Consider the following 14,526-nt stretch of genomic DNA (forward strand, 5'->3'; position numbering starts at 1 on the left):
TATTTTCAATCTAATAAATATTCACATATAAGAACATACAGAAAGACAAAGCAATTTATTCTTACATTTTTTGAAGAACCTGGGCCATCACAACCCCATTCGTTAAATCTTCTACGGTCTGGCATGGTGCATCCACGTTAAATGTCTGGATCTGGGGAAAAAAAAGGGGGGGGGAGGGGTGGGGGAGTTGAGTTCAGTGGATTCCATGATTAACTACACAGAAGATTTCTTAGCTTATTTTTGTGATTATCTCACCTTGGGAGTAGGAATAAATTTTAAAAAGTGGAAGAGTTGGAAACATTTTCCCTTGTGGGAAATTTCCTGCAGGTTCTTACTGTAATTTTTTCCTTTGGGTAGGAAAGAAATTGTGCTGGGCACTTGGTGACTTCCCAGCATTCATTCTCATCACAGATAATCAATCTAAGCAAGTCCTGATATCTTCATCTCCTCTACCAGTGACAGACTCTGAGATTGACAGGGCAAAGGCAATTTGAACCAAAGAGCTTACTTGAGCTTTTGGGAAAGAAAAGCCAATCTCCTCTTTTTAAATTAAACTAAATTTAGTGGTTTTTTAATCTATCTATTTTTTTAATCTATTAAATTAAATTAAATTAAATTAAGTAATCTCTACACCTAACATGGGGCTCGAATTTATAACCCCAAGATCAAGAGTCACATGCTTTACTGACTGAGCCAGTCAGGAACCCCAAAGCCAATCTCCTCTTGATGTGAACACGTATGTTGACTCAATGGTCACAAGCAGTCATCTTGGCTCTTAATGGAATCCATTTTACGATGAGGCCAATGCAGTGTATGACAGAAGAAGGATACAAAGAACTATGTCCCTGAGGCCAAAACTGAGCCACTGAATTAAAAACTGTTGAAGTCTCAAAGCATATGAGATAAATTTGTTTAAGCCTTGCCAAGTTGAGACTTCTTTTACTTAAAACCAAAATATCTTTACACAGATGTAGAAGTTACATTCACTGCAGTAGGTTAAATATTCAATTAATTTTTATTTATTTATTTTTTTAAAGTTACATCCCAGTTAGCATATAGTGCAACAATGATTTCAGGAGTAGATTCCTTAATGCGCCTTACCCATTTAGCCCATCACCCCTCCCACAACCCCTACAGTAACCCTCTGTTTGTTCTCCATATTTAAGTCTCTTATGTTTTGTCCCCTCAATTACTTTTGAATTTAAATGTATTCTGAATTAGGGGCGCCTGGGTGGATAAGTTGACTAAGTGACTCTTGATTTCAGCTCAGGTCATGATCTCACAGTTGTGAGATCTCATTCCCTTGCTGGGCGTGGAGACTGCTTGGGATTCTCTCTATCCCTCCCTCTCCCTCTCCCCCACACTTGTGTGCATGTGCGCAGGCGTGCTCTCTCTCTCAAAAAAATGTATTCTGAATTAGAAATTTGCAAAAAAAAAACCCAAAAACTTTGTACTAGTCAACATGACAAGGCTGAGAAATAGTAGAAAGTATTTCCACGAGTAAGATAATACAGCCAAGCCAACAATGATTATACCCAATAGTGCAACCAAGACTTAAAAAAAAAAATCACTGAGAAAAGACAGAGGTAGGCCATGCTCTTGCAGTTTATAGGTTAGCAAAAAGAAAGAGCAACACAAAGATTAGAAGTGAGAGTGGGATGCAGTCTAGGAATGAAAAACGTTTGCTTACCATGGAATGGGGGGCAAGAATAGGAGGAAGACATGGAACAAGGAAAAGAGTATAATGGTGAAAGATGGGGCTAAAGAAGGAAGCATTATTGTACAAAACCTCGTAAGCCATGTTAGGACTTTATCCTAAGAACAATGGGGGGTAAGCAAAGGACCCCAAGCAGGAAATGAGATTTGCACTGCATAAAAACCACACTGGCTGCAGTATGAAGAAAGGATTGGAGGCAAAGAGGCAGGCACAGAGACTTATTTTAGTAAGTTTACATTATGAACACCGATGAGATCAAACTAAGTAGTGACAATGGAAATACTGGGAATAACAGTTCTTCTCACACATTTTTATTTACTGGGTTACATTCTCAGAAGTGAAATTACTAGTCAAAGTGTATGTACATTTTAAGGTTTTTGATAAATATTGACAAACTGCCCTTAACAAATAGTCTAGTAATTTAGTCTCTTGCTAACAGAAGATGAGTGTCTACTTCTTTGTACTGTATCATCTATCAAACCTTTAAAAAATAAAAAGGCTGACAAGTGCAGTCAGTAGCTTTTCCATACTTTCTATATAGGAGAGTCTTGTGGGCAGTGGTGGTTATGGTGACAAAAACTAAGGGAATTACCTTAAAGCATATGGCAAGTGTATTTTATCTAGCTATCCATTTGGGAGAAGCAATGAAAAGTCATTCCCGGACACTAACCTCAAGTCCCAAAGTCATTCCCGGACATAACCCCCTACCAGGGGTTCAATAAATAATTAGTAGATGAATAAATGGAACAAATAAATACCTCTGCAGGAACTGAGATTAAAGTTTACTCCATACTATCTCTAGTTGCCTCTTCAATGGTAATATGGTAACAACAATGTAGTTTAAAGAGATAAGCACCTTTCATTTTACAGTTGATACATCAATCTTTCCTGTAGGTTTGTTTAGAATGAAAAAGCAGCAGTGAGAACCACATCTCATTCATCTCTCTCACTAATCTTACTTAGTACAATGTCTGATACAGAACAAGCCCTCAGTATGTTTTGAATGTAATAAACTAATTCTATCCCCAGCTTTGCCCCTAATTTGCTGTGTGAACCTGGGTGTGCTACTTTACTTCTCTTATTATGAGTTTTTCAATCTAGCAATTGGGAAAAATACATTAGGGGGAGATGTGCTGCTAAAAGAATATATGAGAAAATGAATGCACATTAGGTATTTTAAACTTACAAGCAGTGATTCCCAAACCTGGTATACATCAGAATCATCTGGGAAGTTGCAGAAGTCTAGGAATCTACTTTTAACAAGCTTACCAAATAATTCTTATGTGGTGGGGCACTGGGCATTTGAATCCTTCTGATCCAAAGCAGATTAAAAAACTGCCTCTGGCCAATCAGAAGAAAAAACTCAATAAAGCCGGCAATTCTTCAATAATTCTTCAATTTTTTAATAATTCTTCTTAAATAATTTAGTTTTAAAATTCTGTTTCTGTCTTGGAATTTAGAAAAAACTATCTTCATCCTGATTTTTTAAATGTGGCTTTCTCTGTACTGGGTCTTGAGGTAAATAATTGATCATGAGGGTAGATGATGTTCATCTCTGCTCTGAGATAAAGTAGAGCAAGTCGCAAAGAAAATCTGTTTTTATGGAGTTTCCTTTGGGATGATGAAAATGTTCTTGGAATCAGATAGTGGTGATAGCTACACAACCTGGTCATCATACTACAAACCACTGAATTGCACATTTTAAAAGACTGAATTTTATGGTATGTGAATTGTACTTTAAAAAATAATCTCTCCTCTACCAGTTCTCATAGCCTCTGAGTTAACATCTACAGCATATTTTGGGATAGCAGTACAGTAAAATTTAAAGATAATTACACCTAAAAGCATTAAGATGTGAAATTCTATGCGAAAGGTCATCATCTCTCTCTCAGTTCCAAAAAGCTGTATTAACACTATCCAACCTCCACTTCACCCTCCTCAACAAAAGCATGAGAAAAGTAAAACATGAAATCACCTGGAATTAGTATCTCTAGAACCGCAGTGCTCAACCACAGGTGATTTTGCTCCCTATGAGACATTCTTGTTTTTAACAAATTAGTGGGTGCCATTGGCATCTTGTCGGTAGAGGCCAGGGATGCTACTTTCAAATAAACAGGGTACTGTCCACAACAAAGAATTATCCAGCCCCAAATGTAAGTAATGTTAAAGTTAAAAATCCCTGCTCTAGAGCAGTGGTTCTCAAAGTGTGGTTCCGCAGGTCACTAACAATAGCATCTCCTGGACACTGGTTAGAAATGCAGAATCTCAGGTCCCAGCCCAGACCTACTGAATTACAAACTCTGGACATGGGGCCTAGCCATCAGTGTTTTAATGAGCCTCCAATGATGCTGATCAAACACAGAGATAAAGTAACTTATCCAAAGTCACCAACAGTTAATATGAGACAAAGATAGGATTTGAATCCAGGTAGTCTAATGTCAGAACCTATACTCTTGCCTACCATTTTATGTTGACCCTCAGTTTTAAAAAAGAAAGAAAATTAAAGCTTTTAAAAAATGTGTGCTTTAACTTTTGTACATGGATTTCCTATTCCTCCATCAGAGGACAAAAATTGTTGGTAGAAGAGAGTTAGGCAGAGCAGAGAGAATGGAATGTGGGAGATACCATCACAATAATTATACCTTCCTCAAGTCTATACACTAGTACGCATTTCACTGGCTGCTAAGTAATATGAAAATTACAAGGATATGTTAATATTGCTGGGTTTCCCAGAAGAAATGGAGCCTATGTGACGATTCTTTTCCCACTCAGCTTCTTGCCATTAACTGGTAGTGTTCCAGATTTTTTCTGGTTTTTCAGTTTCTAAAACCCAGGAAAGCACAATCTTTTCATGTGAAGTTCAAGAAATTAGGCTTGACAGGTGTAATAGGCAGGGCAGATTTCTCTAACAGGTAAGAATACATTTTGACTCAGAGGGTGGGGAGAGGAGGTAGAGTGGAAATTTTCAAGCACATCCTGCTGAACTTGCTTGCTGCATAAACTCTGATAGGGAATTTAAGTTTAAAGTATTTTCCATTGGTAGGATGGTACCTTGTCTTTTCCTAAGTATTCCGCTTTCAACAAAAATTTGGAACATTTGGTTCTTGAGCTAGTAGGCTCCTTGATACAGTAACAATTTATCCAGCATTTAAAGCAATTCTATGTCCACAGAAATGAATTCTGCATAGGCGACTAACATACATCCCTTTAGACACCTGAGGTTTTATTATTTTAACTATTCCTAGTGGAAGAATTTTTGAAGTATACTATATACCACCTATCTAGTACTAAATGCTATGTAGTGAAAAAACTTTTGATATTCAAGATCATAATTATGATCTTCAATGGAGGCTCTTGAATTCTATAAGGCTATCAGTTCAAAGGGTGAACCACCCAGACTGAACTTTCAGTTCTTGGATCTTCTAGGTCACTAGCAGCTGTCTTGTATCTTGCCTAATATTACAGTTACCTTCTAACCTTCTGTGTGCACAGAACCCACGTGACCAAGGCGGCTAGAAGTTTACGTAAAATAGAGCAAATCAGTCTAAATGGGAGTTTATTCTTTTCTAAGTAGGCTCTATGCCAAACATGGGGCTTGAACTCAAGACCCTGAGATTGAGAGTCACATGGGTCTACTGATTTGAGCCTGCTAGGTGCTCCAATGGGAGTCTTGTCTTTGGAGTGTACCGCATACATTTTTTTCTCTTACACTTGGTTTTGGAATTGTTTTCAGCATAAGCTGGCCTCCAGATATGAGGGACCTACTAGACTAAATGTACACTTTCAGCTACCTCAAACATTTTCTGCACATTTATTCTGCTTTTTATAATGACAAGTTAAAGAAAACAAATCCAGCATTTAAACTCAACTTTATTTTGAAAACATTTCAATGCACAAGGTTTTAAAATGTTTCAAAATCTCAGAATTGTAAATCTTTGTGTAGACTATGCTCTCCAGTTTTGTTGACAATCTCTAATTTAAAAAAAAAAATTTTTTTTTAATGTTTATTTTTGAGAGAGAGAGATACACACAGGGTGCCAGCAGGGGAGGGGCAGAGAGAGGAGGAGACACAGAATCAGGATGCAGGCTCCAGGCTCTCTGCTGACAGCACAGAGCCTGATCTGGGGCTTGAACTCAAAGACCAGAAGATCATGACCTGAGCCAAAGTCGGATGCTTGACTGACTGAGCCACCTAGGTACCCCGACAATCTCCAATCTTATTTTCTCCAGATATTTTCCTTGATGAGCTTTCCAGTGACATTTCAAAAATCCTTTTAAGGGAGTTGGTTAAGTGTCCGATTTCGGCTCAGGTCATAATCTCACAGTTAGCGGGTTTGAGTCCCACTTCCCGCTCTGTGTTGACAGTTCAGAGCCTGAATCAGCTTCGGATTCTGTGACTTCCTCTCTCTCTTGCTCTCCCTGGCTAGCACTGTGTGTGTGTCTCCCTCTCAAGAATAAACATTGAAAAAAAATGTTTTAATCCTTTTCTACAATACCATATTCCCTGACCTCTCTAGTATCTGATACCTGTTTTTTACCTGTTTTTTTAATATATTTACCAGATTCTAAATAGATGCTCTTATATTGTGTGCTTCTGTTAGTATCCCTTCAAACTTCCCTTTATGATTCTTCCTCTCTATTTTTATTAGCATTTCTCACTCAAATAATTGCACCGATTACCATCTTTTTGTGGATGCTCTTCAAATACACCTCTACTTCCAAGACTTGTCTTTCTAGACTTTAAGCAATGTAGCCCTACTTCAGATTCAGTTAGCTTCCTCATCTTTGCCCTCTTGCCTCTTTTTCTAGCATTGAGGGAGGCACTTGTATAGACTCAAAAAGCACACCTTAAGATTCTCAATCTTCTGTTTACAACCTCTGCCAAATCTAGTTCTTCCACAGTACCAAAGAATGTGGTCATTCTTTCCTTTATCTCTCCCCTGCCTTGGCCACATTATGCAGTTTATCAGTTTTTCTCTCCTCTAAAATACAGCAGTGAAATCCATCTCCTCGTTTGAAGCTGGAACCCATTACATTTGTAAGTTGTATGTTAACTGTATTATTGCAAAAAACAAAAACAAAACCCTTGAAATCCCAATAGCCTAACATAAAAAAAAATTACAGAGTATATCAAGCCCGACCATTGTATGTATTATATCAGAAGACGTAATCTGAATCCTGACACAAAACACATTATGAAAACCTTAAGAGTATTTTCACCACCTTTGTTACAACCTACCTAAGGCAATGCTTCTCTAAACCCTCTACGGAAGTGCTCCCACACAGGAGAGTGACATCTATACTTCAAGGATTTGAACTTGTAACTCAAGGCACCGCTGAACAGAATCTCTGCCATCTGCGTCTTACCTTTAACATGAACCCAAATGCTGTAGTCACCTCAATCAACATCCTATTCTAGAAATGACGTTTAACATTTTTAGCAATGAGTAACACTCTGGGAAAAAGCAAAAGGTTTATCCCGTGGGTCTGCAGACGTCTACACACACACACCAAAAACTGACACCAGAGTTAGTGACACACACAGCATGGGTTTTAAGTCCAGCTCTCGAAGAAGCTGCTAAAAGCACAATTGTTAGCATCAGAATTGAACATGTAGTGACTTTAAAACGTGACCATTTTAATAAGAGTTTAATAATTTAAAATCAGAATCCCACAACGTTGCTCCCAAAATGTCGAGTTCCATTACTGATCCCCACATATCTTCCAGATTTGTTTTTATATTTATACCTTTAACAAGTACCTCCACACCGCTTACTTTCTAATCGCTGAAGCGCATCTCTCACTTAAAATACGGTCTCGGGGTGCCTTTTCATATTTTTCCTATCTTCCCTTCAAAGTACTTTTCTCTTCCAGTGGGCCTGGCTCATCCCTCAAGGGGCTAACCTCCGTCCTCCGTGAACGCTACAACAAAGGCGAGGAGCGTCGTAACCAAGGGTCCCGAGTGCCTCTACCGGCTGCGCGGGGCGCAGGGACAGCCAACACTTCGGTGTCCCTGGCAGCGCGAGAGGGAAGCACCAGCGCCTCATCAGCTGCAAACAACAACAATCCTAATCACAGTGCCGCCTGCACCCCATCATTAGCCTCCATAGGGCCGGTTTCCTCTCGGAGCGCAGCCAACACCTCAAACCCCAAGCCTGGCAAATTTCCCCTCGGACCCGGGGCCGAGCCCCCAGCGCCCAGACGATCCGCGCAGCCCCCCGCCCCACCCGGCCGCGGGGTAGACGCGGCCCGCACCGGCGTCCCCCGGCTCCGCCCGCCCCAGGCCCCGGATGTGACGGCACCGCCGCCCTCGGCGCTCGCCCCCCGCGACAAGCGTGGGGGATCCCGGAAAGGAGGCCTGGGGGAGGGGGTCTTCCCCCGACCCGCCAGTCATCACATACCCAAGTGAGAAGGCTCTCGCACAGCTCCACCCGCTCCACCGACTCCACGTTGAACATCTTCCCCAGCTGGGGCTTGGCAGCGCCTCCCCACCTCTCCAGAAACCGCTGCCGCTCGGTCTGGGGCTGCGTCGGAGGGTCCGGGCAGTTGACCTGGCCTCTGGCCCACCTTCTCCTCCCGCCCCGGCCGCGGACTACCTTCCCGGCGCTGCCAGCGGCTCCCGCACCGTCACCCCCGCTGCCCCTCCTTCTCTTTTCACTCGGGACCGCGCGCCCGCCGCGCGCGCCCCCGGCCACGCCCGCAGCCCCGCGTCCCCGCCCCCAGCCCCCACACCCCTCCTCCGGAGAGCGCCGGCCCAGGCCAGAGCCGCGGCCGACGAGCCACTGCGCACAATCGCGCTCCGGCCGGCCCGCCTCCCCGCTGCCGCTGCCGCCGCCGCCGCGCGCGCCCCGACGCCGGCCCGCTGCGTGTCGCGGCGCGCACGCGCCCGGCCCTGGTGGCGGCGGCGGCGGCGGCGGTGGGTCCTCCTCGCCTGTCCGCTCGCACCCTTACGGAAGCTCGGCAGTGCGCGTGCGCCTGTGTCCGCACTCCAAATTGAAAAAGAGACAGCTAGTGATTGCCTGGGAGGGTGGCGGGGGCCGTGCCCGGAAATAATCTCTAGTCTCAGTCACCGGGAATTGGCGAGGTATCCTCTGCGGTGGAGAGGTACGCGCCCCCTCCCCCTCGGCGGCCCGCCTGGCCGCGGCCGGCCACGCCCACCCGCGTCCGGGCCCGCGGGAGCTGCCGGCGGGGCTCGGACGAGGGCGGGACTGCCCTAGGGGTCGCCTCGGGCTTCGGGGCGGGGGGGTTGCTGCTTCGGACTCAGGGGTTCCGCCTTCCTTCGGGAAGCCCGGGGCTAAACCCCAGAGTCGCCCGGCTCCCTCCCGGAATTCCGGAGACAGCGGAAGGGCCGACGTGGCGGGTGTCTGGTGGTTCTAGGTGCTTGGCCGGGTGAAGAGAGCCAGCCGTTCCTTCTTGGGTCGCGGTGAGCCTCGACTCCCTGAAAACTTAGGCTACTTTAGGGAGAGGGTGTGCGCCAGTTAGTCCGTGAGGACCCCGATAGTTCTTAGGGCCTGTTTCTCCTAGCGCAGAGCTAGGAGTTGGCCGTCTTAATTAATGGCTTGCTTGATTGTCCTCAAGTTCTCTCACCTTTTTAGAGTTGTGGATATCTGCTGGGGTACCGTATATTTTTATGCGACATAACATGCAGAAAAGTGCATACAATGTACATGGTTAAAGAAAAATATTTAATAAACACCCAGATAAAAACAAAAGAACACTGCCCATATTTCAGAAGTCCTACCCACACATAATGTTCCTTCCTGAGAACAATTCCCTCCCTAGACTGACTTTTAGGATACTCACTTTCTTGCTTTTCCGTAGAGTTTTACTATATGCATGCCTGAACAATATAGTTTTACTTTGCGTGTTTTTGAATTCTAACGAGTGGGATCAGTGTATTTTGTGGCTTTGAATTAATAGTAAATTTGTTTATATCTATAGGTAATTTACATTGCTGTCTAGTATTCCGTTGCATGATTATAACAGTGTACACGTTCTGTTAATGAACATTTTTTGTTCCAGTTTGAGGCTACTAAAAACAGTGCTGTAAGCATTCTTACACCTGGATACTAGTGCAAATGTGTAAGGGTTTCCTTAGGATACATGCCTTGGAGTCCTAGGAGAATTGTTGAGTCATAGAATATGCTTAACTTAATAAGATAATGCCAAACTTTTATTTGGAGTGCAGCAAACTTAACTTCCTAGAGCACATCTTTACTCTGGTTTGTCAGTTCCTGAAGCCCCCCTTTTTCCCATTAGGAGTAGGTTTTGTCCGTGAGCATTAAGAATTGAAGTGAGTTTTTAAGGACGCCTTACAAAGTACCAGTTAACAGTTGACACGTGATGATTTATCATTTTGCAAATGTAAAAAAATCTTACCTGAAGTCTTCTCAATGGTCTTTTTAAAAAATGTTCTTCCCTATGCCAAGGGCAGAGAAATCTTTAGAAATGATAAATATGTATCTTGACTGCCTTTGTTTCTTCTGTTGTTGCCTCTGGATCTCTGTCTAACCAGAGTTCCTACATTCCATACTAGGTTGTTGCTGTCGAATCCCCAGCACTTTAATGACCATTACCCTTCTTAGACATGTAAAGTCAGTAAGTATATGTTACATTGACTTAAGCCTGACTCACCCACAACTTGTGTTTTGATGTGGAGAACCAAATTCTAGCTTTTTCTGGAGGGACTGTGGTGTAGTGAACACCTTTACTCCAGCTGCTCAGGTTTTTAAGGCTTTGACACAGATGACCTAAGCCAGTCCTTTTTCAATCTTGACTGCTCACCCATAATGCATTTATGCATGATACTGCAGTGTTCTTAAGATTTCATTTGTGGCGCCTATTATCCTCGATGAAGGAAATTATATTAAAAGCTTCTTGGATGTAACTGTGGAAGTCATGTGACTATCATGTTTCTACATGAGCTTGGGTAAAAAGACAAAGGATTTCTCCTTTGGAAGTTATGGAATTTCCTGTATTTCCCTTATTTTTATTTACTTATTTTTTTCTGAAAATTTTGTAAAAGGCCAAGTTGAGAAGTGAGTATAATTTGCCTTAGCTGTCTCCTTACTTTGGTTAGTTGGAGACTAGTTGTCATCTATAGCTGTTTATCAGATTCAGATAAACATGGGGGTGTCCTCTGTGGCCATGTTCCCAAGTCTTCCCCGGGAATACATACTTAGAGCTTTGATTAAAGAGAATTTGAGATGCACCATAGTGCAGCTATAGGGAATGCATGGCTAAGTTTTAGAGTGGTTCTTCTTGACAGTTGTTAATAATAGTAACCAAGGGCTGCCTGGCTGGCTCAAACTGTAGAGAATGCAAGTCTTGATCTTGGGGTTGTAAGTTGGAGCCCCATGTTAGGTGTAGAGATTACTTTAAAAAATTTAAAAAAAATAATAATAATCAAAGTATTACAACTGTTTACTGAAAGTCTGTATGGTGTAACAAGCAATATGCTAAATGCTTTACCTTCATTATCTCATTATAAACTCCATAAAACAAGGAGCTTTTTTTTCATCAAAAGTGGGCATTTGAGGGGCACCTGGTTGGCACACTAGGTAGAGCATGCAACTCTTGATCTCAAGGTTGTAAGTTTGAGCCCTACGTTGGGTGTGGAAATTGCTTTTTAAAAAAGTGGGCATTTGATATGGTTAAAATTATTTTTACATATTTTACATATGAGGGAGTTGAGATGCAGACTTCACATGAGTACACAGTTGCCTGACTCCAAAGCTTATGCTTCTCTAATATATGAAGCTACTTCTTAATAAGACTCAGCTAATCAATAGCAAAACCCAAGCTAGAAACCCATTCCTCTTCAGGCTTCTATCAATTATACCACACTGTCTCCAAGATCTATGGTGTGTTGTTTCTGTGAATCTCAAACAAAAATGAAGCACTGGTAACTCTTATCTTCATATTTGATAGGATCCTTTGAAATACATTAGAAATCATGTTCTATAAGTTTATAAACTTTATTTCTGGGTTTCAAGTAAGCAGCATTTAGTGGCCCCTAACACATGTAATATTCCCTGTGCACTGCTCTAAGGAATAAGATGTCTCTGTGAGTGTCTTAGAGTGCCCTTGATAGATACCTTTAGAAGGAAGGCGACCATCAGGAAATAGAGTGACTAGGGTGATAGGTAAGAATGGGACTGGACACAGACATTTTGTCTTTGAGCACTGAAGCCTAATTTTCATCACTCAAGGGAGGAAGTTAGGCACTGGCTTTTATTTTTATGGTTAAAGGAATACTATAGAACTGTGTCCTGGGAAAGGTGAAAGGCTGGCTCTCAGGTCTATTTCCCACGTGTAACCACTTTTAACTTGTGTTTATCTTTCTGAGGTTTTTTTGTTTGTTTGTTTTGTTTTGTTTTAATTCAAAAAACCCTGAATCAGATGTAATTCGGGAAGGAACTTAAGAAATCCTCAAGCGCAGTTTTTACATTTTGCAGAAAATGAGAGGTCATTAGAGTTTATGTAGGGCACAGTTTGTGGTAGTAGAATTGGAACTAAAATCTAGGACTGTTAATGTCCAAGTAGCAGTGCTTAGGCTTGAGTTGAGAGCCAATGCCATTGAACAAAACCAGGAGCACTGTTCTGATCTAGACAAGACCTGACTGTGAAAAGCAAAAGTTGAACTGAAGTTCAGATAAGATTGACTTTTCGAGATTGAGATATTATGTCATCTCCTCAAGTAGAAAATTTTCTTTTTAGTGTTTATCCTCTGTAATCTTAGATCAGCCTCTTTCCAAACAGAGTGATGTTATAATACCCCATTTTTGAGCTATTAGCTCCTGCAGTTTTGTTTTATTTTGTTTTTTAACTCTGATCATAAGAAAAACTACTGGTGGAAGTTGAGCTATTGGCAGCCCACAACAATTAGGTCAGTGATTAGTAGTTTTCCATATGAAAGCTCTAGGTTTAGCTGGGATTTCCATGTAACCAGAAAATGCAGCTGACCTCTCTGTTCCTCTCAGAAACTTATCAGCACTCTCCCCCCAACCTCTCCTCTCTAAGCCCAAACATCTTTGGGGATACTAGAATTTGTGGTATTGTGTCTTCATTTTAATAACGTTGGGAACTTTTGCTGTAAAATTATGCAAATAACTTCATATGGCCATGCAAGAGTTAGAGTATCCTGGCTCTCTGAGCTCTTGGAAGTGTGCCTGAAGCAATATCATAAGCAATATCTTAGTTGCATAGAGGTTAAATATACAGTAGGATTAAAAGAATAGATAATTTGTACAGTGGAATTTAGTCACATTACCATTGATTGCACTTGAAAGAACACAAAAACAAGTGTAACCCATTTAAAAAAAAAATACAAGGAGTGTGGGGGAGAAAAAAATAACTATCTTTCTACTAGGTTCTTGGCAGAGACTCCCCTGTAATAAAAGACAAATTAACAGGAAAAAAACCCAGAAGTTTAATAACTTATAAACCTTCTGCGTACATGGGAGGTACCCAGGAAAACTGAGTAACTCCAAAATGTCCCAAACCATCACATTATATACCACCTTCAGCTAAAGACCAAAGAAAGATGTTGGGGGAGGGAGGGAGCATAGTTATGAGAGATTCCCAGGAAAAGCACAGCAAACAAGGGTAATGTTATGCAGATTTAAGTCCCTGCCCCATTCATAAAATTTTCTAGAGATTTAGTCCTCCTCTTCCGGTACAGAGAGAGACACCCTTACAAATGGAGATTTTACTCATAAATGGCTCTTAAAAATAGGATAGCTTCTGCTTAGTTTTCAGAGCCTTTCCTTTGTTTGCTGTTTGTTTGTTTGTTTTTAATAACCAGTCTAAAGTAATTCTTAAACCAAAAGTCGTATTTTGGGGTGACAAATTCTATTCACTAGTGAATTGCCTAAATGTATAGCATAGGGAAAATCTTTTCACTTTTCAGCAGTTAGAGGTGGGAAATCTTGACACAAGGGGATAGCATTTTGGTTATCTTTCTGCAGATAGAAATAGTTCTGACTGTTCTTAGGACTTTTGATACAGCTGTACATAGCATCTCTAAAAAGAGCCAGACACCTGGCTGGTTCAGTCACTGGAGCCTGTGACTTTTTATCTTGGGCTTGTAGAGTTGAGCCCACGTTGGGTGTAGAGATTACTTAAGTCTTTTAAAAAATAAAATAAAATATAAGAAGAGGAAACCTGAAAAAATAAGTATCTAAATACTACATGACCCACCCCTACACTACTTGAGGCTGTTTTTTCACCTTCATTTGGCAGTTCATTTAACTGTTCTTTTGAATGAAAATAATGAAGTTACAGCTGCTTTTCTGAGTTTCCTGGTGTGTGGCCTTCATAATGGTTATTTGAAACCTATCATTAGAAAGTTCCTGATATATTAGGCTGTTATTATGTGTAAAGCCGATGGAAACTGACCTTGATCTGTTTGTTTGCTTCCATAAGGTAATTTCGTTTTTAGCTGCTAGTTCAGATTCTCTTAAAGGTGTTAGACTTTCACAGTTTCCTCTTAACAGAGACTCACTAGATTAATGAATAAAACTTATCAGTGCAATAAGGTACATATATACAGAATTTTATTTTATTTTTTTTAATTTTCTTTTTTTTTTAAAGTGTATATATTTTTGAGAGCGAGAGACAGAGCATGAGGGGGAAGGGACAGAGAGAGAGGGAGACACAGAATCTGAAACAGTCTCCAGGCACCTAGCTGTCAGCACAAAGCCCGACACGGGGCTTGAACTCAGGAGCTGCGAGATCATGACCTGAGCCAAAGTCAGATGCTTAACCAACTGAGCCACCCGGGTGCCCCTACAGGATTTTATTTTAAT

The 14,526-nt window shown here is 41.5% G+C and overlaps 2 protein-coding genes across 16 annotated transcripts in view; one reads left to right on the forward strand and one right to left on the reverse strand.

Moving 5' to 3' along the window:
* HOOK3 (hook microtubule tethering protein 3) overlaps positions 1–8,408 on the reverse strand; it is a 115,791-nt gene extending 107,383 nt beyond the window's left edge. The window contains exons 1-2 of one of the 8 annotated variants that reach the window (XM_019828496.3): positions 8,119–8,406; positions 66–151 (exon numbers count right to left, since the gene is read on the reverse strand). In XM_019828496.3, coding sequence (XP_019684055.2) covers positions 66–151; positions 8,119–8,175 — 143 coding nt within the window. In that variant the 5' untranslated portion in view covers positions 8,176–8,406. Of the gene's footprint in view, positions 1–65; positions 152–7,493; positions 7,887–8,118 lie in introns of those variants that run through there. The other 7 variants (XM_045055478.1, XM_023252550.2, XM_023252551.2 and 4 more) reach the window with 7 other exon arrangements.
* A 164-nt stretch (positions 8,409–8,572) lies between these two features.
* Positions 8,573–14,526, forward strand: part of RNF170 (ring finger protein 170) — a 44,424-nt gene continuing 38,470 nt past the window's right edge. For 2 of the 8 annotated variants that reach the window (XM_045055483.1, XM_023252553.2), the window contains exon 1: positions 8,573–8,821. The gene's annotated coding sequence lies outside the window, so the exon portion shown is untranslated. Of the gene's footprint in view, positions 8,822–8,888; positions 9,141–14,526 lie in introns of those variants that run through there. The other 6 variants (XM_045055484.1, XM_023252554.2, XM_006930684.5 and 3 more) reach the window with 4 other exon arrangements.

This window comes from Felis catus, chromosome B1 (genome assembly GCF_018350175.1).
Source record: "Felis catus isolate Fca126 chromosome B1, F.catus_Fca126_mat1.0, whole genome shotgun sequence".
NCBI classification, from domain to species: domain Eukaryota; kingdom Metazoa; phylum Chordata; class Mammalia; order Carnivora; family Felidae; genus Felis; species Felis catus.